Genomic DNA, 24,557 nt, shown 5'->3' with positions numbered 1-24,557 from the left:
ATCTTGGATCCCGGCTGGAATGAACGGCACATCAGCAACTCAAAGATTAGTTAAGACTATCTTCTTTTTGTAGTTTTTCCTGTTATTATTAATATTAATATACTTTTTATTGTGGAGGTTTTTAAGCTTTGCCAGAAGGGGTTTATTACAGCTAGAAGGCCTGTGGCTAGGCCCTACTATAGAGTTTAATTTCAGTAAATATAAAAAAAAATTCTCTGAATTTAACTGGTTCTAGGGGAGTGAGCTACAAAAAATTCAGAAATTATGGGATCCCTTTTTTGTTTCAACGGAATAAAGACCCACTTAGGGGCATCATAGCATCTGTAATGGAAAACACCCGACAGGAAATATTTTATTAAATACAGAAAGTCCTCCAGTACTGTTTCAAAAATAAAATGGATATCTTCCTCAGTCCTTATCTTTTTTCCTTAAAAGAAGAAACAAAAAAGAACTGGAAGAAAGATGAGGAAGAAGAACAGAAGTTTGGCAACAGAGAAATAGGCCAAAGGAAAATGGTCCCCAAACACCCCACCTCGGCAGTGTAACTTATGAAGCCAGGCAGAGGACAGCCACACAGGGTTAGTAACGTTAACACCTGACTCAGCTGTTCATACCCTCAGAGTCATAAAGCTTGGTGTACCCAGGACAGAGCGTAGAGACGGGGAATATTCAGGGTTTATGGAATCAGGAGAGAGAAATTTTTCAGCAGAATTAACAGTCATGTGATAGATGTGCTCAAAGTTGATCGGAGAGGAGATCGGACCGGAGTGATGCTGAGGGGATGGATAAGGGAAGCCTGGCTATCGAAAACAACAGAAAGAAGAAAAAAGGTAATGATGAAAATGGATTCACAGATTACGCATGACATTTCAGACAACATGCACGTGGAAAAAATGAAGTAAGCATCTCACATCAGAACTGAATCCTTAATGAAATACTTTTAGGTCTTAGAAAGTTAAATTCTGCAATCCTCTTTGCCAGGTACTTAAATAGCTGATTTGCAAAAAATCATCCACCTTCTAAGATTATTCTCTTTTATTATTATCATCAAATGAGTAGAAACTGGACTTTCAGAGATGCAAGGAGATTGTTAGAGTTTAGTTCATATTTTCTTATGAGACAGAATCAAAACATGGCAAAAATCTACCACAAACATTAAGGATAGAAGAAGCAAGAAACAATTAAAGAATAAGTGAACCGACAATCAGCCATTCTCAGAAGTGTTATGAAACTGTTTCTTTAGAAACCTAAAACTATTTCCAGGTATTTATAGGTTTGTGCTACGTGTTTGCTTTTACTGATCTTATTTTCCTATAATAAAAATAGTACTTGTGGAAAATACTAACTATTGGTTTACCTTTAAGCAGCCCAAGCTTATCGCCACCCAAAAGAACACATTTGTTTTTAACAAGTGGAAAATCTTCCTTTCAATGTTCGGGTGTATTAAAAATAATAATGTAAAGCTTTAGAAAAAGCTTTGATGTCAAAGACTCTAGTTTTTGAGATAAAATAACTTCTGACTATTTGGGAACTGCCACTCAGTACATAGTCACCTTTTCTAGTGGAAATATTCAAGGTTTAGGACTTGAACAACAACTGTTTCCAGAAAACATCTCATGATCCCGTCATTAGAGGCAGAGGTTGAATGACTTGCTATAAAGACAGCAAACTGAATTTGTGTTCTGGTGAGTTAAGATGAGCTTGCTTTGTTAAAAAATAAAAATCTGGTAAATTATGTAGGCTTTAAAAAAGGCTCCTATATAGGACATTACTTTAAATTTACAAATGCAAGTGAAATTAATACTTTCTAAGATTATTTCCAAAAAGAAAAAAAATATTGATATAAATTTAATGTTGATTTTAAGAGGTGAAATTACTTCTTAAAGCTCTAAGAAATCACTGAGCTACAAATTTTATTTATTAGCAGTTTTAGGAATGAGTAAAAGGCTAGGAAAAAAATGTTATATGGTGAAAATAAATCTTCTAGAGGTAAAATATTATTCTTGTATTCAATTGGACACAAGTCATTTATTACCAGTATCCACTTATGAAAAAAGGTAACTGACAAAAAGGGTTCAAGAAAACGAATACAGTATGTACTTCTAAGACATACGTGCTTTTATATTAATGCTTGTATTCTCTTGGCTCACTAAGATACACAGGAAAGGTTCACATCTGATAAAGAGATAAAAAGAAAAAAAATGACTCCCTTACCCTTACTATCTATCTCTTCCATCTTCCACATTCATGAGGCAAACAACCCTTTCAGTATTATTTTGGTACAAAGGAAACAGAATTAAGCTTCCAAAGACATCCAATAAACTTTCTAAGCTTGCAAGTATTTCACAGGGAAGCAGTACTGATTTGAGTAAGTAAAACAAAAATGTCTGGGGTACATGCTCTTTGCTCAGATGACAACATGTGGCTTTGGTATTTGAAAGCTTTTCTTATATATTTTAATGTTAGATGAATTTAACTCATCGTTATTTTTGGAAATAGTTCATTAATACAGATAATTCCATTTCAGTGGAAAGAACATACCAAATTTGAGAATATATTAAAGTATCACAGGCTTTTCAATAAACACACACACATACACACACACAAACACAGGTACAGACATGCATATTATTATTTTTTTCAGACGTGCACATTATTGTTTTCTTTACCAATGTCTACCCCAAGACAAGCACGGTTCTGGGCAGACAGTATATCAAGAAATATTTGCCAGATGATTAAATGGATGCCTATGAAAAACCCCAGCTTGTATGTCTTTTGCTAGTGAAAGGAAGAAAGTCAGGGAAAATAAAATAAGACTGTGAAGAACAGAAATTCAGACACATGAAACCTTTGATACGTACGATACTACATGTATAGGTGAATTGGTTTTAAAAATTTACACAAACTTCTTGTCCTGGAAATAGAAACTACTTACATGGTAAGAAAATATAAAAGGAATGGAAGGAATATTAAAAACTGGGCAAAAAAGCTAGAACAAAAAGAGCCAACAAGGTGGTCGTGGGTTAACAAAATCAGTGAGAACCAAGACTAAAAATCTATTGTCAATGGAAGTAAATAGCCAGCACAGAAGGCCGTGTGTCATGGAATCAGGTGGGGGATGAATCTTTGGGGAATGTTTTTTAAACTTGATCAGCTTATTGAATTGTTTTGCTTAGTAATAAAGCCTTGATTTACTTGGAACAAAAAAACAGGCATTTCTTTTAAGTGATGGGAGGGTGAGAGGAGAAGAAGCAGAGCAAGGAGGGCGCTGTGATATAAAAAATTATTGCCACATTTGAAATTTGGTATTTAGCTTCAGTGTGCTTATTCAGGGTGTATGAAGACCAAGTTTTATTGTGTATGAAGGTCTAAAGAATTCTGGAACATTAGCAAATTGAATTTTCATCCGACGGCAGAAAAACACAAAGCAGAGAAACATTTTATTAAATTCTGAAACGATTTCACCTTAAGGAAGATAGTGTAATATGTGGGATAAAATAGAATTTATTAATTTTTTTCTTCTTGCTATGATGTTAGAATATATAAGATGAAAACTATATTCTTTGTTGTGCACCAAAATGAAGCAAAACTGAAAGAAAATTTTAATTTTAAAAGGATACTACCCATTGAAACCTTGTTAACTACTAGAATAATTTTGTATTTGCTAATGTGTTGCTTTGTAACATATGTGTTTGAAATCTGTATCCTTCTAGCCCTCCTTAATGCTAAGTGCATATTGGTGTTGAAAAACTATTTACTAAGTAAATTTCAAAAAGTTTCATTAAAGTAGTACATAACACTTATCTATCACATATAAACTATACATATGTTCACATTTCAATTGCTTATCATAAATTTAAAAAATTCTCTCATGGTACTTTCTACCTGACAGGGTAACTTCCACAGGGAAAAATGACAGAGGCTTTGGACTATATAGTTATGCTATGTTTACTTCTAAGAATAAAGGAAAACCAGACTGAGGACTAAAGCAAATGTTCAGAATGGGAAAAGAACAGAGAGAAATCTAAATCTGACTCCCAGGCAAAGGCTGAAAAAATAGTATAGCTTTTAAACATGACAGATCACAGTTTTATATTTAAACTCAGCCTTTATTTATGCCCAGTATTTTCAGCTTAATATTTACGCTCAGCCTTAAATTTTTTACTTAGCTTTAATCACTATATCAAGATTAGCTGTAATCTTTGTATAATTTATTTATATTTACCCAGTACAGTAAATAGAAATCTCCATTCCAAAAGGATAAATGATTGTAGTAAATGATTTGAACTCCTTAAAGGAAGGACTATTACTATAATCATATAACAATGTCTTAATGATAATGAGAAATCAATGATAGTAAAAATGTTACATTCATTCATAAGCAGGGCCAACTGGGATATTTACAATGAGGAACTCAGACTCAAATGAATGCACATTTTTTTGCACTTCCCATGAAATAAATGCAAAACTACCTTTAACGACTTAAATTTTTTATTTTAAAAAACTTGACTACACATCCAACTTATTACCTATCATTTTTTTCTGGCAGTGTGTTTACATTTTCTAGAGTTAGTAATGAGGATAGTTAACACAGACTTCCTTAGAACAAGCTTCAAAAGTCACAAATCATCTTCCAAATTGCCACAGTATACAAATTTGCTTAAAAGTCTGTGCAAAACCTAGATGTTGTCACCATTGATCAAAAGGGTCATGTTACGGTTTCAATAGTTTTTTGAGAGTACTATGATACTAAAATGTTAAGTATAAATACAGCATGGATAATTAGCTAATTCTACTAATGTTCTAAATTTCAACATAACAGGTCCAAGAATCCACTCTTTATGTTGTTAAAAGACCAAGTTTTCCAATGTTGTATTTGTTTCTGTAAGGCTGACTAGCCAAAGGAAAGAGATTTAATTTTACATTCAGATGAGAGGTGTTACTGTGACTGACCAAGCTAATGCCAGTCTCCGGGAGGGAGGAAAAGCCAAATACCTGTATCACACTGCGAAAACTCAGTGGAATTTTAGTGATTTGGTAACCAAGTTCTGAATCTTGGTACAGATCCTCTTCAAACCTGGCAGTTTATTCCACCAACAACAGTGATCTAGGTATGGGAGAAGTTTATAGGGTATGAAACTAAATGAGAACTTGGTATGTTTGATTTTTGATAGATGTCTAAATTTTGTGTTTTTCTCATCAGGTATGTCATCATGCATCTTACACATATTACAACACACTGAGATAAACATTTCCTCATTATCTTAATACATCCTTTTAAGTCTTACATTTATTTCAGCACATGCTCACACAGCATCCTCCCCCGGCCCCACTTACTCTTAACCCCAATTCATATTAACATTCACTCTTAATTTCTCTTACCATGGGCAGATCTTTTAGGATCTGTATTCCATCTCCTGGACCCATGTGTGCTATGTGGTTAAAATTAGTTGGGTTAGAAATTAATTTATTTCTCATTTCAGGATCTCGTAGCATCTCTCTGTAAAAGAAAATACCTATTTAGACACTTTTTTCATGATCAATCTAGAAAGCTTTAGAAACAAATTAAGGATATTTTATTTTTTCATAAAAATAAACTGTGAAGTCATGTTAATAAGGATAGAATTAAAATAATAGAATATAGTCAATTAAAAATTTACTTAGAAGATTTGTTTTACATTTTAAATAAAAGATCTTATGATTTTTGGTAGGAAAATAGAGGGTTCTTTCAGCACATAGATGTTAAAGAAGCGCTTCTCTATTTCACAGATAATTCTGACCATTTTATGTGTGTCTCTTAAAATAACTGATGACACTTTAGAAATGTTTTTATATATAACTGGAAATACTACAAGCCTATTTCTCTTTACCAATAAAGGGAATAGTTAATCTGAAGTTCATAAACATACACAGGTTTACTATTTAATGCACAGATACATTCTATGTTTATATTATAGAAAGGCTCACATTCTAAAAATTGTAACTACTCCATATATATAGAGAAGTGAATCGGATTATGGTACTTTTATCTAGTTCATACTCACAACATGGAGAGTGGTCATTAAAATGACACTGAGAAGCACGCTCACCGTTGAAGTTTTTAACCCCACAGATGAATGACAAATTTCCAGAGACCAAATTTTCCTCCCAGATCAAATATAGTATTATCACCAAATAGTCCTCCGATGCTACGAGCATGGATGGATGATCGTAGAAACTGAATATCTACCTCCTCTGCTGCATCCTTTCCTCTTCTGGGACTCTGAAGGAATAACGCCGCTTATTGTTAATATTTCTAACCATTTGCTTCCGACTATTATCTGATGTTTCAGGAACTACCAGTTCATCACCTTCTGTTAAAAAAATACAAAGAACAATGACGTTCTTTAAACTGCTAAAATGCTTTTTATCCATTAATCTCTAAGACAGTATAAATGTTAATCAATTGTGCAAGTACAGTATATGCTATTCTGATTTTTAAAAGTTGTGTGATCATAGTAAATAAGCAATAATTTTCAACAGAACCCATATAAACAGATATATGCTCAAGTTAAACACAGCGTACAAAGTGTATTATCACTTTTATTTGATTATAAACATAAAACAGCACAATTTCTCTAGAAGGAAAAAAAAACATAGTGGCCTGGGTGTCCTATCACTCTGGCCACCCCACCCCCAATATCTCTGCACTATTTTCTCTCTCCTTTCCAGGTACTGGTTTCAATGTGTTAGAAAGCTCCTATGGCTAACTTGCATAGCAATCAGGCATACATGGTAAATTGTTCACGTAAATAATAATTAAAAGTATTTTTACACATTCAAACATTCCCTTTGCAAGATCCACACTGTGAGATGCACAAAGGAAAAGGAATTGTGTTCCCACTAGCTTCCTTTACTGAAGGCAAGAATCTGTCACTAGTTCTACTCTTGTGATCTTGGGGGGAGATGATACTTAATCATATATATCTAGCAACCCAGTGCCCATCTTATTCTATTTCAATTTTAATACATAGAAATAAACAAAACTATCAGCCACTGGCTCCCAAAACATGCTGTGATATGTGAACGTACTGTAAAATAGACAACTGTACCCACACAACATGATGGGTAAACAAGATCAGGAAACAGAGAAATGCCAATCTTTACAAGTTTTTAAAGACCCAGAAAGCTGAAGTGAGGAAAAGGAGGTGGGAAGAAGCCAAACGGCCTGTAAGTCAGGCCAAAGGAAGATGACTGGTAAAAAAAGCAACACTTTCCCATTATCATAGTAACGTAGTTTAATGAGATTGTTTTCCTAACAACAAACGTGAAAAAGGACAAAATTTTTAAAGTAGACGAGAACATGAAACAATTTTGGAACTTGAGCATTGTGCGGATAAAGAAGGTCTTGGGGAGTTACAGTGGTGATGGGAGATTCTGGAGAGCCCAAGGGCTGGGGGAGCACTTTGGGATAAAGGAGGTGAAGAGATGAGGGAGAAAGCAAGACAGAGAAAAAGAAAGGATCTCTAGGAAATAGGATTTCCTTCTCTTTACAAAGGACAAGACCACTATGCTGAAATTCTGTCAAGTCTCCCTTGTCCAAGCTCCACCTTTACCCGTAGCCTAGAATAGAAAGATGAAAGCAAAGGAAAAGACAAATTGGAATAGGTTTTATCCTATAGACACAAACTGGGTAATGGACACATTTTATGATCATCAGGGTCACACACAGTGAGAACAGGGTAGATTTCAGTCCTGTGCAGATATTTGGAGTTAATCTAAGAAACAAATACGAACTTAAGTACAGGGTCTTGAAAATGAAGGCCCTAAGCTTGCTTCATTGGCTTCATAAATGGCCATCATTTCTAAAACCTGACTATCCTTTCTCAAGTCGCACGAGAATATCTTCTTAGTGAAGAACGTCTACACTCACCAGTCTGCATATCAAGACACCACCAGGGCATCAAATCTGAAGCCAAGCAATTTCACGTGTGTATTTCAGTATTAAAACAAACAAAACAAGAAATAAACTTTTGATGGATTTTTTTTTTTATAGCAGAATATACAAAGTTATTGGAAGAATATGGGGGGAACAAGAAAAGCATAAACAACAAGATGATAATCCCACTACTCAGAGATAACTGGTATAAACATTTTAATGTGTTCTCTTGACGACAATGTTTTTACTTACATTTAAGACAATTTAAATGATTTTAAGTACATATTGTACCATGAGGACATCTTCATTAAGTAGATCCACCAAAAAAGATTGTTAACTTATGAATCTCTGTAGCAGAAATTTGTTGCTAAGACATGAGAATAACTATTACATAGAAGAGAGCATTCTATCTGTTGAAAGTGCGATTTTAACTGTGCAGGTGCACTGACTGGCAAGCAGCTCCCTTGTTTAGTTGCCTGTGGACAGTCTCCCTGGCTGGGACTCACCTCACTGCTTTGGACACTGCCCTTCTCCTCTCTGTAACGCCCAGAGTCCCCATTCCCTCTCCTGACTCTGGCACGCCTGTGACTTTGCTCTCTTCCCTTTTGTCATCTGTCGCCCATGTTATCATTCGCACTTCAGAAGTTCTAATCCCTACGCACTGGCTGATAAATTTTCATAATTTTAGTGCTACAAATCTTGCTTAGGTTCCACAGTATTAAAAGTACAGAAGAAATATTCAGCTATACTTTCTCTACTTACCTCAATACTCCACAAAAGAATAACAAGGTAGGTTAGAAACAAAATGTTTTGCATATACAGTAATGCCAGCCTAAACAGAATGGCTTTTTGTCCAGCAGTTTATCTTAATATATTGAGAGAGTATGCTAAGAGGCCAAGATCACAGACTTTGGAGTAAGATACACCTGAGTTTAAATCTGAGCTCTGCCACTTATTATCTTCTAGGCAGTCCGCTTAGAGAGAATGTTTCCATTGAAGCTATCCTATTTGTGTGTATTTTCTTACCTGCCATCTTATTTTTGAAATATATCAATCTAATTGTCTCCAACCCTAAAAGATTTAATGATCCTTCACTGTTTAAGGGTCGAACCTAAAAACAATAAAAAATAAAATCAGTATTTCAACAAAACCTTCAAATATTAAATCATAAGACTTTTGGTATATATATATAAAGCACAAACCATTCAGACCTTTAATTTATCCTTCCTCTTTCTCTTCAAAATATAGCACTCTCAGAAAATCAACAAAAAATTAACATTAATTCTGACTGGAAAGGTACAAAATTATCTAATGTGAACGAAGTTATAATGATAACATTTTAAAGGAAGACTATTCTGGGCAAAAAAAAGAAGTAGAAATACATTTAAACCTTAAATTTGACTTTTTAAAACCATTTGCTTATACAGAAATGATACCAAGTGATTATACTAATATATCAACACAGATACTTTTAGAATTTTATTTGAACTAAATGTACACATATGAGAGATAAAATTGTACAACACAGAGGAAAAACTGCCAACAGATGGTGATGGAGCAACTGGTTATCTACATGGAAGAAATGAAACTGAATCCCTACTTCACAACATACACAAAAAATCAACTCCAAAAGGATCAAAGACATAAATGTAACAGGCAAAACTTTCAAATTTTTGAAAGAAAATAAAGGTCATAACTTTATGACCTTGAGGTAGAACTTTCTTAAACAGAAAAGAGATAAACCTAAAGGATAAGAATGATATATTTAACTACATTTAAATTTAGAACAATACATTTCAGCAAAACAGCGTAATTTATTGTTATTTTATAATAACTGTTCATCACCATAAAAGTTATTAGATAGGTCACAAACAGGGAAAAGATTCACCACACCCATTACTAACCCTGTATCTGTAATATATAAAGAATTTCAATAAATATGTAAGAAAAAGATGACAAATCAAACAGGAAAATGAGCAAAAAGACATGACCAGGCATTTCACAGAAGAGGAAATATAAATACTGAATAAACATAAAAAGATTATAAACAATACAGTTGACAAAGGACATGCAAATGAACATTTCAATGAGATACCACTGCATAACCATATATAATGGCTCTAGAACTATGAATTCTGACAATGGCAAGTGTTGAGAGGATGAGTCAGTAAAAACTCATATATTGCTTGTGCGTGGGAGTGTCAACTGGTACAATTACTTTGGAAAATAACTTGACACTATCTTATAAAGTTGAATGCATGCATTCCCCATGTCCCATCAGTTCCATCCCCAGGCATATGACAAAGCATATGCAGCAATGTTCACCACAGTAAAAAGGTAGGAAATAATTCAAATGTACTAACCAGACAACAGATCATTTATGATCTATTCACCCAACAGAATATTTTATATAGTGGAAAGCAATGAACAACATGTAACATGGTATATGTAACACCATGGAGGAGTCTTAGAAACACAGTAAATGCACAAAGAAAGCAGGGCAGGAGATGACATACAACATAACATTTTATAATCTCAAATGCAAGAACTGAACAATGTATTGTTTGGGAATATTTAAATACACAAAAAGTTCTGGATTTTAAGAAAAGCAAGGAAATGATGAACACAGCATTAGGGATAGTGATTTTCCCTGGAAAGAGGCAGGAGTATGGATAAGGGAAAAATACACAGGTATTTTTGTAATGTTCTGGCTCTTAAGTTAGGAGGTAGGTTCATAAGTGATCAGTTTATTATTAAGCTTCATAAAGGTCACATATTGCTTCACATATGTTGGAAAATTTACATAATAAAAATAAAAGGGAAAAACTAATTGTTACCAGCCCAAATGTACAAACTAGAGGACTGTAAATTTTGCTTTATATAATGCAGCAGTATTTACAAGAGCTTTATTCACTGCTGATGTAGTTTAAAATTGGGGAAGATTCTGAGATATGATTTTGGCTACTTTCTTTTACCTGTTCTTCTAAACCCTGTCCCCCAACTAATGATACATGCTACATATATCTATATGAAACTAATACTCTTCACTTTTGCAAAACAACCTTTCTATACTACTTGCAAAAATTTTCTTTATGTTATCATAGGGAAATATTACAGGAAAATGTTTTATTAGGAATATGTGAAACCTTTATTTTATAATCATGAGCTGCTTAAACACAGTTTGTTTCTAATTTTAATCACTTTTCTAGCCTGTAAATCTGTCCTCACAGGATTACAAATTGCAAACCATTATGTGAAAAACTCTTATAATTAAGAATAACACACTCCCTCAGAGCTCCTTAAAATACAGTGGAAGGTAACACTGACATTTTCGGTTGTAGGATGTATTCTAGTTGTTTGAAATTCAATGTAATAAAAATAGTGTAGTGTTGAGCTAATTATAAAATTAACCAGCTTGATTTTTGTTTTGTTTTTTCTCTTAAACTAAGTCCCAAGTTATCAATCACATATGACAGAAAATGCTGAATTGGTGAAAAACAGCTAAGTAGTCCCATTAGTGTTACTTACACTCATTAGTTTGCTTAGCCATATTTTAATGGTAACTTACCTTTTTGAGTGGGAGAGTCTGAATCCATTCCATGGAGTTCACATCAAAGATGTCAACCGCATTTTCACTATACACGGAGAGATACGGTGCATTGTAACCTGGGAGAAGGGAATAGAAAACACTTGGCTGGTTGCTTTTAACTATTAAACCCAAAAGATTTTGAAAGATCTATGCTAAATCCTACTGTTATCATATAGTACCCACATCAAAACCTTTTTGAAGTAAACAGAACATGAATCAGAAATTAAGAGATTTTATAGCCACTATAATACAGAAGGATTCTGCTAACACCAAAAGTATAGTATCCCCCTGCCCAACACTAATTCTATAAAGGAACTACTTTAAATTTTTAAAGTATTTGATTCCTAAAGTAGTTAAGCGATTGAAGGTGAAACAAACTTACAGAGCAGAGAAATCTTTAGGTAAGCGTTCTAGTCAGCTATGAATGTCTGATAAAGCACCTCGCGTAGTTACATGAATATGGTAGGTACTCACTATGTACTTAATGAAAGAATGAAAATCAATAAATGGTGATACAAGCAAAGAGAGATTAAACGATTAATCTAAACTAAGGTCACAAATTAAATTTTTGGCAGAGCTATTCATAAAAGCCAGATATTCTAATTCTTACTCCACATTAGAAGTAAAACCCTGAATTATTACATGACTAGGTTACAAAACAGCATTCATTCTAAATATGATGCCACAGATAAGAGTATATATTTCAGGAGAAACAAAACATTAAGTATAATTAAGTCTGGGTTTATGGGATCAGAATTATTTTTCTTTTTATCTAGATTTTCTAATTTTTCTATAATAAGCATGTATGGCTCTCCTAAACTTTCTTCTACTGAACCTTCACACTCGACGGTACTCACAGCCATCACTCCTCCTATCCTGTTACAGTGGAAGATGTTTTCCTCCTCCTGCCCCACACCCTCCCCCAGGGTTCTGAATTCCACCCACTCTGGTCTTCTGGGGGATCTTACTCCAGTTTCTACATTTACACAGAGTCAACCTTTCCCTAGTTCCCTAGTGGCTATTTCCCTCCAGCATTTAAACATGCTCAAGTACCTGCCACTAAAAACCAAACATTCTGGATTGGAGAGTCCTCCTCTGTGCCTCTACAGAGTCTGGTCTTCTGCTATCATAGCACCTACCTTCTACTGCAACTCCCTGCTTTGTCGTGAATCTATTCACTGCACTCTATGCTCTGTGAGAGTAAGACTGTCTATTTTACTCATTGTTATGTCTTGTACAGTGAAATGGCACATAATGAATATTCCAAAATTTATTAATGTCTTAATATTTTCTGAAATAGTGTAATAGGCAATTTTATTTTATTTTATTTATTTTTTGAAGGGTCTGGTGGTTTTTTTTTGGGGGGAAGGGGAATAAGACTTTATTGGGGAACAGTGTGTACTTCCAGGACTTTTTCCAAGTCAAGTTGTCCTTTCAATCTTAGTTGCAGGGGGCGCAGCCCACCATCCCTTGCAGGAGTCGAGGAGTCGAACCAGCAACCTTGTGGCTGAGAGCCCACGCTCCAACCAACTGAGCCATCTGGCACTGGCTCACGTAGGAATCGAACTGGCAGCCTTTGGGGTTAGGAGCATGGAGCTCTAACTGCCTGAGCCACCGGTCCGGCCCCTGTAATAAGCAACTTTAAACATCTACCGAGCTAGATAAAAAAATGTAAAACTGAGTAACACTTCTCGTAGATGCTAGACGGTATCTTTACATAGCTGATTAAATAACTCACTTAGTAACTACTTCTCCAGAAGTCTTATGAGCTATGAATAATCACAGACACTATGTTTTTCAGGACCATGAAGGTAACTAGGGTTATTTCAAAATACAATAGCATGGGTTAAAAAAATGCATCTAAGTAAAATATTCCATAGAAAGATTACCTTTAATTATATGCATGACTGTGTTGAACTGTTGGACTAAGTACACATGGGGACTTTATATAAACAACATAATACTGTGGAAAAACCTTAAGGATGACTTAAAAAAATAACCCGCTGTTAATGACTACTTCTAGGAGACGAAGTGGAAGGAACAGAAAGAGACAGGAAGGTACGACAGCCAAAAGGAGGAGAATCTTACAACAAGAGGAAGGGCTTGCTGGCCACATCAGCTCCTGCTGTCTAGATCTTCGGCCCTGGCAGTCAGTGTACATCCCAATGCTGTTAAAACACAGCAGGTATTCTTTACTGGAGATCTCCACTGCGCAGATGGCATCCATCGGTTGATGTGCAATAAATGATAGTGTGTGGTCATTTGAATGGAGCATACTGTACGGACTTCCTTCTCCATTCAAGGGGTATCTTAGAAACCCTGACTGGAATCCCACACAGAGGTGTTCACTGAAGATTGCCATCCATTGGACATTGTATGGGACTTGAATTTCCTTAAATTTTCTGTGACGGGTCTTGCTCTGAAATAGTTCGTAACAGAGGACCTGCCTTTTCATAGCCACACACAGGCATGTAAGAGCTCCATGACGCACTTTCCCAGAAGTTATGGTTTGACACCCTTTAGTTTCTGCCAGCTTATAAAAATCAGTCTCTCGTCCGTCCAAAGCTGACATAGGAAAAAGTCGTACGTGACGATTTCGTCCTGAGATGACAGCAACAAGCTGATCATTTGGAATGAGTTCAATCTGATGAATCTTCTTATTGTCACCAACTCTAATAATTTCTAGGCAAAGGAACAGTAAGTAATAAATTAGATGAAAAATAATGTCTTGTTTATTCATTAATCATATCCCAATTACAGACAAAAGGATATACATACGTCAATTTATTATAAAGACAGATGCACAGAGAAGAATAAGAGCTCAGAAATCATATGGAGAAAAAGGAAAATAATTACACCCATTACAAGATAATTTAACTGACCTATAGTAAAGTATTAAATTTAGCACTGAAATTTTTGGCAGCCAAGGCAAAGAACTCCTGTGTGATAAAAGCATGCCAGATTTTCAAAAAACAAAACAGACAAACCTTTTTACTGGCACTAAATTCTAGGGAACTTTACCATAGGGTTTCTATTTTTGAAAAAATGAGTAACTCATATTTCACTAAAGGTATTTTTATGGGTAACAAATTAATGAAGTTTAAATGCTTTGTTTTCCCATGATCTAAACTTGATATAAAGATAGAACACTGTATTCAAAAATGCTAAATTAAATTGGCTCCTTTTTAGTTCATCCAATATTTAATTTCTCTCCAGGAAAAAAATCTGTTGTAATAAACTGTGGGAAACAAACACATTTTAATGACTATTACCTCTTCTAGTACTATTAGAACAATGGAAAAATCAAGTTGTATTTTCTTTCATGTACCTTCTTTAGAAATGCAACCTGAGATCATACAGTAGGACTATTAAATAAAATTACACAAGAAAGACAATCCACACTTGGGAAGTTTTAGAACTTAGGATCACTAAAGATATTAAAAAATTATCTTTTGACTTATCAAATTAGGTCTGAAAATGTTAATTATAATAAATAAGAGCAAATCCTACTGTTTTTAGAATTTAGAATCTAGAGTTTAAAATTTTCTAAGAACATATGGTTTAAAGTTACCCCACAATAATTAAGTTTTCTCTTACCATCTTTGGTGACATGCACAACAAATAAACCTTCTTCATTTCCCAAAGCTATCCTTTCATGATCTATGCAAGATATAAATATGAAACATTTCTATTAGGTAAAAAACTGTGTAAAACTTATAGAACAGATAATTTAAAAATTTGGTAAAAACAACAACACTGAAATAAATAATTTAAAAATAGCAATAACAATTTGTACTACTAAATTTCTTTTCAGATTACAGTCGTAAATATAATCTCATGTCTTTTTAAATAGATCATTAAAAATAATCTATATCAATACTTATAAAAAGAAGTAAATGTTTATTTAATAAAAGGTGAAAAAAATTAAAAACTTAGTTTGTTAGTGCCCGGGGTCCAGTTTCATTTCTTGTTTTGGGAGGGAAAGACTGTAAAAGGTATTTGCAGTCTGTTCATTAAACGTTTCATTATTTACTAGAAAGTAACAAAAGAGTTGTATGTGTACAAAGGAATATAACAAAAATTTAAACTTCCAGACATTGGAGCTGCCATTTATTTGAGAGCATTTTATATGCAAGGCACTCTGTGTTATGTATTACATCTTATTTAAACTTCCCAATAACCTGTGCAAGGCAATTAGTATCTACATTTTATATAGGAAACTTATGCTTTAAGACATTAAACAGCTTGTTTTCACTCAAGCAGAAAATGTATTTGTTAATAGGTTAATTTTTAGTGCTGTTACTTTTTCAGAAGAAAACATATTTGAAAAGTGTTTACTGAGAAACAAAACTCTAATATGGTCTCATTCACTCAATACACACTTACTGAGCATCTGCGATACAGCACATACTACGCTGGACACTGGGGATTCCTAGATGAAAGCCAATCCCTGCTGACAAGGTCGATTAGTAAACAATTACGTCAACATGATAAATGTTATAAATTCATACCTATGATTGCAGCTGCCTGGGTTGTTTTAATGAGGGGTAGAGTGCTGTCATACGCCTCTTTGGGAACATAGACTGAGCGGTCTCTGAATTTGTTTTTCTTCAAAATCTTGTGCAATTCACCGAGCACTCCCACCCACTTACTCTTCTCATTCTCACTATCTGCTAGCATCAGGATCGAACATTTGTTATTAGAGGCTGAGAGCTGGGAAGTTGTGACCTAGAAAAAGTGAATCAAAATACATGATTTTAGAAAACAGACACCTTTAAGCGAGTTTGATGCTTATGCTAGCCAATAAAATGAGCATTCATTAAGTGATTCCTTTAACGAGTTTAGCTATTCCGAATCAGAAGAATAACTGGTTTTAGCATTACATTTCATGGCAAAGCGAAGGTAGCAGGTATCATTCTAAACGTTAGTAACATTTTTATTTTCTTTGCTATGAAGTGCTAGAATACTATCACTAAAAATGCATCGCATATACTCACATAACAGCAACTAACATTGACTAATTACTGGGCACTGATCAAAGCACTTTAACTCATGCAACCCTCTCCACATCTTCATCAGATAGATATTGTTATTACATCCTGATTTTATACATGAAAGAACTGGGATGCAGAGAAGTTAATTTCCCTAAGGGCATACAGCAGCCTGGGATCCCATGCTCATGCTTGTAACCACTACACCATACTGATTTTCAACTTGTTTTAAAAGTCAGAAATGCTCAGAAATACTTACATGCTGTGTTATTTCATAACAATAACTCACATTATCTTAGAGAAGATCAGATCACTTTAGTTACTATTTAAATGAAAGCTTATCATTATGCAAACAGCACTTAGAACAGATTTAAATTTTATATACATGGATCTTTTATTAAAAGTAATTTAAGCATCAGTGACAATAAAATCCCACTATTTTATCAGTTATAGATAAGAAGGCCTCTTTAGGTTCCCTTGGTGGCTACAGAGAGAATAAACAGTTGTTTGTATGGGAATTAAGACTAAGTATAGTCTTCGTCTAACCTTCCTGACATAGAAGATTCACAAATACTAAGCATATATATAGGTATAACATTTGGGCGGTAGTCCTTTCTTTTTGCCTCTGTTATCTTAATTCACCAATTCAAGACTTCCCTGTGGATAGCCTCCAAAGATGGCTGCCAACAATTCTGCCTATGGAATTCCATTCTTCTTATCAAAAAGTGGAGTCCGTTCTCCTCCTCTTAAATCTGGGCTGACCTCATGACCTACTTTGACTAACAGAAAGCAAGAGGGTTATTATGCCTGTTTTGGGCCTAGTCTATAAAAGAGCTGGCAGCTTCTTTGGCTCTCTTGGAAGCCAGCCAGAGAGCTCAGCCAGACCACCGAACCACATGGAGAGAGTTCACAGAGAGAACTGAGACCGCCCAGCAAAGAGCCAGCACCAAAACCCCAGATATGAGAGTAAGGTCGTTTTGGATATTCCAGCTCCAAATGAGCTGAATGCAGCCACATGAGAGACTCCAGTCAACAACAAAAGACCTACAGAATGGTGAAAAACAAATCACTATTGGTTAAGCCACTAAGTTTTGGAGTGGTTACTGCAAAGCAATATAACTGAAACACACCTTAATTTTTTAAATGAGATTTTAGAAGAAACTTCTATTTTTAAAAAACTTGAGAAATCTCACACTTATTTCATTTTCCATATGGTAGTATTTATTTGAAAATTCAATTGTGACTCAAAAATGTTGTCCAAGGGGAAGCCTATTTTAGCAGCCATATAATTATGTGGCTTTCACTAAGCAATATTTAATTATTTAATTAAATACAGATCTTTCAGTAATTAAATATTTACTTAGTATTAATTGTCTATACATACAAGTATTCAATGATACGAGTATATAAATGAACACAGGATTTGGTTCTATTCCTAGTAAGCTTGTGATCTATATGGAGAAGCGAAACATACTCATTAAAAACAAGTAATTCAGTGATCAAATTATAGCACATACTTACTCTAAATATACAGGGTATATCTTTTCGACCTGCATGAATAACATCAGAAGCCAAAACTGAACTCACAGAAAATTCTTCATCCCTGAAGGAAAAGTGAAACATTAGAAGTCAGTTTATGTAGGTACATGTGTGTGTGGTCTTAGGTGTGTATCCAAATAACACACATGAAGTAATCCTCAAAACTTAATTGCACAAAGTATCCAAATTAAGTATTTTTAAAAGTTTGATTTTTTTCCTCCATTGTAATTGATAGTGCCCAAAGTATTAATAATTTATCAAGAGTTTAACAGCAGCACATGATAGGAGAGGTAGAAACAATTCCTATTTTACCAAAAGTCCCAGGCCAGTAAGTATAAAAGTAGGACTGGGATTTGAATGCTGGACGGGCTCCAGAGTCTCCAGCAGACTCGACCCTTTTGCTTCTCATAATACATCTCATGTGCCCTCAACATAGCTCATCTGATATTTTACTGTTCTTTCAACACCTAAAACAGATTTGCTCCACAATAATTTATTCTTTGTGATTTCCTTAATTTGGTTATTGGTATCATCATTCTGTTGGTCTTGGAGATTTGACGTCTTATCTTTCCTTCTACAATTAGTCCTTGAGCAGGCTCTGTCAGATTACCCTTGGTAATATAGCTTGCATTTATCCCTTCATGTTCCATATTTATAAGAAAGATAGCATGCCAGAGATGCTGGCAGGAAATGCTAATGTGAGCCATCCTAGTTCTGAGTGCTGGAGGAAGATGTGAACTGGAAGTGTATGTTTTGAAGTCATCAGTGCAGGAGAGTGGCTGAAGCTACGGGAGTTAATAAGATCACTCCAGAATGCCTCGAGTTACCAGAGGTAAGGGAGAGCACTCCAAGGGGCACAGGAAGAGTCTGAAAAATGAGACCAGAAACTTTCAAGAGATGCACTTACTTAAATGTTTACCAGTTCAGTATATATTCCAAGGGCGTGTCTGATTTTGAGATTTCTATTTCCTTTCCTCGCATTGGAACTATACTCTAAGTCTTTATTTTAGGTGATGATATAAATCCCACACATTAGGCCTCCAATATCCCAGCAACCTTTAAGCTGGACTTTTGGATTCAAACATTAGCTTCTTTTCTCTGAACCCTAGCCCCAACACACTCAACACATACACACACAAACTGTCCTATTACGACTACTTCCTATTTTTTAATTATCTTACTATAGCAATATTAGTAAATTAGAAAATTAACATAATAGATTTAAATAAAAATACAGCAATATAATTAGAAGAAAAAATCAGACACCTTTTATTCCCACGTTACAAAGATACACATATTTTCACCTTTGAAAGCTTACCTCATGTCAATCACTTGACTAACTATCACACTCGGCTGAGATGCTTTGCCTTCCGCAATGTCGTACAGAAAGAGTTTGAAGTCACAAACTACAGCCAATGCTCTTTGCCATCCTTTCTTCACTCCAGCTGGCTTAGGGATCTTAGACAGGCAAACAAACAAACAAAACCAATTCAAACTGTCAACCAGAGCCTCTGTTATCACATATGTACTTACATGGTGAAAACCTGAAGATAATGTACATATGTTAGAAGTTTGCCACTTTGGTAAAGTAGCAGAAGGAACACATATACCATTAATAACATATGAGAAAATGTGAGAATACATTCTTGAGAATACATTCTTCTAACACTGAAGGACTTTTTATTCTGAAAAATTTTTAAATGGCACCATTTTAATTTTCACTAGCAATTCATTAAAATGACATTCATGGATTTCTTTCTAAGTAGCATAAAAGTCAAATTTGGTAGTAAGATGAAATGTAGCTTACACTTTAAATATTACTCGAGATTATAGGTAAGATTATGCTTTGATAATACATCATACTTCCTAAGCATATGCCAACTCTCCCTCTAGCAAGACCACGTGCCAAAGACTCTTATGGAGATTTCAACATTGTTCATTACAAGAGAAGGACAGCACAGAAAATTGTGAAACATTTTGGAATTTATTTCCAAGCAAAAGCTAGGTTTTTGTTTTTCAAATCATTACTTTGGGTGAAATAAAATTCTTAGATAAATTTTGTTTACCTAATTTTCTGTCAAGGACTATGTTTGTAAGGTGACTGGACTTTATTTTAATTCATTAATAAACCTTAAAAGATTAATCTAAATCCAACTTAATCATACTTACCCTGACATGACCTTCATAGGCTGTCCCTATTCCTTTCTGAGGATCTATACCCAGGGGACCTTTCGTCTGTTCAGGAGGAACTGGACACACAGTTGGAGCTTTGTTTACACAAGTTATATGACACGAGAATCCACACACTTTTGGAAGGAAAAAGAAGAAACAATGTTCAACAAAAATTCATTTTTACAAAAAGGAAATTCACTAAACATTCTTTACATGCAAGGTCCTATGTTAGATGAATGCTTATTTCTGATTTTATTTTAAACAACTGTTTTTGTTATTTGCAGAGCTGATTCATTTGCTTACCAAAAGAATTTCAATAAGAAATAGTGAATTTTTGTTTTTACTATTGCAATATTATTATTCTGTGTTAACATTAATGATCAAAATGAGAAGCAAACAGAAGGAAAAAACATCTAACTTTGTGACTAAAATGGCTGATTTAAACTTTGAATTCCTAAAAGAGTAGTTTCTGGAGTTTTCTCTATCGCTTTATCTCACTGCAACTTGACCTAAGCCCTGAAATTTCTCTTGCAAGAGTCATTAATGGATGTGAAATTACCTGACATATTTGCAACATCTGGCAAACCTTACCCATCCCTCTTTTTGAAAATGAAATTGTTCAGTGATTAAAAAGTTGGCAATTAAGGATAAATTTTGGGAGTCACTGATGTTATTATATATACTTATACTACTCTTAAGATAGATAATAACTGTACTTCATTGAGTGCTTTTAATTTTTCTGTAATGATGTAAGAAAGGCACAACTAAGTCTCCATTTACATATGCCTTGCCCCGTGGCATTGCTGGAATTCAAACCCAGGCCATCTGGTGCAGAGCCTGCACATCTAACTACTTACAATAGTGCCAGGGTACCTCTTGATACTCACATCATGAACTTGAGATTATAAGACAAAATGATGAATAAAAATAAACTCAAATTTTATGGAGATTTGGTTGGGTAAGAATTACAGGTTAAAATATTTAAAACAAGCTTCTTTGGAGGCGTTAAGACACTAAGAATATCTATTTAGATAATTCCTACTTGAAGGGGGGTCCTGGAGAGTATTTGGGAAAGAATAAGAGAGGAACTGAATGGATATCGTTGTGGCAATCTATACACATGGGGCAATGGATTGTACATCATAAATGGCTATTGTGAAACCAACAGAGAGGAAAGATGGACTAGTACTAACTGTCAAAAACTATCCGAACTTCTATAAGACATCTCAGTCACTTATAAGTAGAGTGTCTAACAAGTTATAACTTGTTTTACTGAGCAAAAAAAATCTTACCTCCAAAAAGGAGTGGAAGCAACAAAATAATTATCCTGTACTAGATCTAATTTTAATCAACCAGGAAGAAATAAAAATGACAGGAATATTTAGAGGCTGCAACTACATTATCATAACATTTAAGAAAGACTGGCATAGTTTAATGTGTCCCCACAGCTTTATAGGGTAGGCTTCAAAGGGTTTGAAGAAAAGATAGGCACAATTTCATGACATGAGACTCTAGGAGGTGACAGAGTTGGGAAGATCTCAAAAATTCCTACTACGAAATTGCAAATGATTCTGATGCACAAAAAATGGTAAGGAACCTAAAGCCAAGTAGCTGCCCAGAATTCTTTCTGATAAACATATTTTAAAATGGCATTTATAAGCACAGTTGACCTTGAACAAAATGGGTTTAAATTGTGAGGATCCATTTACATGTGAACTTTTTTCAGTAAATACTGTAAATGTGTTTTCCTTATGATTTTCTTGATGACGTTTTCTTTCTCTAGCTTACTTTTTTAAGAATACAGTATATAATATAACACACAAAATATGTGTTAATCGACTGTTTATGTTATCTGTAAGGCTTCATTCAGGTCGACAGTAGGCTATTAGTAGTTAAGTTTTGACTGGTCGAAAGTTATATACAGATTTTTACTGTGCTGGGTGGGGTAGGGGTTGGTTCCCCTAACCCGTTTTGTTCAAGCGTCAACTATACTGGCTAAGTTCCAAAATAAGGCAAAGCTTAAAAATTGTACAAATTCTCTTCTTTTGGCTTCACAAACACCTTCCCAGTCAATGATATAGGCTATGCCGTCTCAGATAACTGTGTTATCTTTACCTTTTCCCCTCCCTTAACTATATTTCCCAAGGCTCTGTCCTCATACATGGTCTCTTTTCACTCTACATGTGCTTCCTGGATAATGTTATTCATATTCATCACTTCATACACTCCAAATTCTCAAATCTCTACTTCCCAACCCTGACCATTTTCTCTGGCTCTGAACTCATGCATCTAACAACCTAGTTAAGATAACGCAATCTGGATCTAACACTCTGGTTGTGAGAACTAACCAAACATAGAACGCATTGCTTTAAGGTGCTATTAATTTCCCTCTATTCAAAGTAGTCAGATTCGAGCTAACTACAGTGTATACTCCAGGGGAACACATGCACCTGCTGGAGACTGACTACCTCCTTCAAGGTCCCTTCCAACCCTAACAGCAAGAAATGGAAACCAGCATTAGAATCTGAATTAGCAACTATTTCCTCATCTTTTTCATGAGCTATACTGGTAAATTATAATAAGGCATTGTTACAGTAGCAAGTCTCATTTGACTTAAAAATGGCACATTTCTAAAATATACATAAATAACATCTCTCATTATAACATATCATTTTCATTTCGGAAGTCTTAGGAAAAATAAAGTGGTGCCCAAACAAATATACTATGTTTGCTGTTCAGATGACCTCTGACCTTTCATCTCTCCGAATGTGAGCTCCTGAGGGTGGGCTCTCTGTCTCCCCATCTATAACTGCATCCCCAGGGCCAAGAAGCACAGAGCAGGCCCTCCATGAACATGTGATGGATGAATCAATGAATGGGAGGAAAAAACCTCTGCTGTTAACACTAGGAATAAAACGTCTTTTGAGGCATGTGGCAGACACTTATTATTTCTGAAAAGATTCTGCACTGCCTTCTTTTCAATAATAATTTCTCTAATAAATTAAATAAGGTTAAAATTAAATGCATAGATTCAAGGATAACTTTCACGTCTTCTGTCACATAGGTTAATGGTGTTTCGGAACCACAAAATCATCTGAATAATGAAACAAAGGTGAATGGATCGTATTTAAATATATCTCTCTTGAAAAAAGTTTCTAGGGACCACCTGTCTAGCTTCTCCAATATTCAACAGACTTTAGCAAGGTGCTCAGTTTATTGTCTCTACTCCTGTTATCCAAAGAAAAGCTAATGATTAAGGACAACAAACATTTATATACCAGAATAACATTATTTGATTACAATTTAGGTAGTAAATGCTAGGACTCTAAAGCCACATTTTCTTACCATTTTGCTCTTACCTTCACAGGCACAGCCCTGTCTTATCAAACCCACCATCAAAGAGGTACACTGATGACATTTGGTAGGAGTAGTAAAAGATTTGACAAAAAACTGGTGCGTCTTGCGCTACAAAACAAGTTGATAGAAACATACACATTGATTATTTAAAGGATTTTCATCATGTGAATCTCTGTGCCCCACACTAGCTACTAGAATGTTTCTCAATAGAATGAATTATTTTCATTTCTCACCACATCTTTCTATAATCTATACTCTTCAAATATTTTTATTAGGCAATACTGAGATTATGCTAAAATAACAGAAGAAGTTAAGTGATAATTGCTCTTGAAGGCCACTTAAAAGTTACAAAATAAACTGGAACTTTCTTGTGGCTCACAAATTTTGACTTCAGGATTTTTATCAATTCTTCATATTATTCTTTAGCAAAGAGTTAAGTGAAAAATTTTCATATTTACACCTATAAAGAAATTTTGTTACTTTATAGCTTCTATCATTTTTCTTAATTTCTTTTGAAATATTGATTGTAGTTTTCATTGGTTTTATAGACATGTCTTTCTGACATACTTTCACTTTTTGTTAAAGATACATTGTTCTTTATTCTTTTTGTGCGTGAGACTTGGCTGCTATCAAATTTTTAAGTAAAATAATTTTTTCTGCACTTTTATGAGGGCGGGGTGGGCCAGGGATTGCACTGAATCTGCAGACTGCTTTGGGCAGTACAGACCCAAAATCAATACTAGTATTTTAACAATATTATTTCTTCCAATCCATGAGCAACAGAATATCTTTCCATTTATTTGTGTCTTTTTCAATTTCTTTCATTACTGTCTTTTAGTAGTTAGTGAACAGATCTCTCACCTCCTTCGTTAAATTTATTCCTGGGTATTTTATTCTTTTTGATGCAACTGTAAATGGGATTATTTCCTCAATTTCTATTTCTGATAGCTTGTTGTTAGTATATTCAAGAGTATTTTCAAAGTTTTTTTTT

The 24,557-nt window shown here is 34.5% G+C and overlaps 1 protein-coding gene across 18 annotated transcripts in view; it reads right to left on the bottom strand.

Moving 5' to 3' along the window:
• CDC42BPA (CDC42 binding protein kinase alpha) overlaps positions 1–24,557 on the bottom strand; it is a 203,728-nt gene that overhangs the window by 9,706 nt on the left and 169,465 nt on the right. For 12 of the 18 annotated variants that reach the window (XM_074316911.1, XM_019730876.2, XM_019730877.2 and 9 more), the window contains 12 exons: positions 23,569–23,674; positions 20,207–20,343; positions 19,356–19,495; positions 18,020–18,101; positions 16,019–16,235; positions 15,105–15,167; positions 13,596–14,189; positions 11,487–11,584; positions 8,945–9,029; positions 6,230–6,353; positions 5,383–5,500; positions 615–800 (listed from right to left, as the gene is read on the bottom strand). In XM_074316911.1, the coding sequence (XP_074173012.1) occupies positions 615–800; positions 5,383–5,500; positions 6,230–6,353; positions 8,945–9,029; positions 11,487–11,584; positions 13,596–14,189; positions 15,105–15,167; positions 16,019–16,235; positions 18,020–18,101; positions 19,356–19,495; positions 20,207–20,343; positions 23,569–23,674 (1,950 nt within the window). The remainder of the gene's footprint in view (positions 1–614; positions 801–5,382; positions 5,501–6,229; positions 6,354–8,944; positions 9,030–11,486; positions 11,585–13,595; positions 14,190–15,104; positions 15,168–16,018; positions 16,236–18,019; positions 18,102–19,355; positions 19,496–20,206; positions 20,344–23,568; positions 23,675–24,557) is intronic. The other 6 variants (XM_019730880.2, XM_019730885.2, XM_019730884.2 and 3 more) reach the window with 1 other exon arrangement.

Source organism: Rhinolophus sinicus, linkage group LG12 (genome assembly GCF_036562045.2).
Source record: "Rhinolophus sinicus isolate RSC01 linkage group LG12, ASM3656204v1, whole genome shotgun sequence".
Taxonomy (NCBI): domain Eukaryota; kingdom Metazoa; phylum Chordata; class Mammalia; order Chiroptera; family Rhinolophidae; genus Rhinolophus; species Rhinolophus sinicus.
The sequence above is the reverse complement of the archived record's forward strand: the minus strand, read 5'-3'. Positions and strand labels throughout refer to the sequence as shown.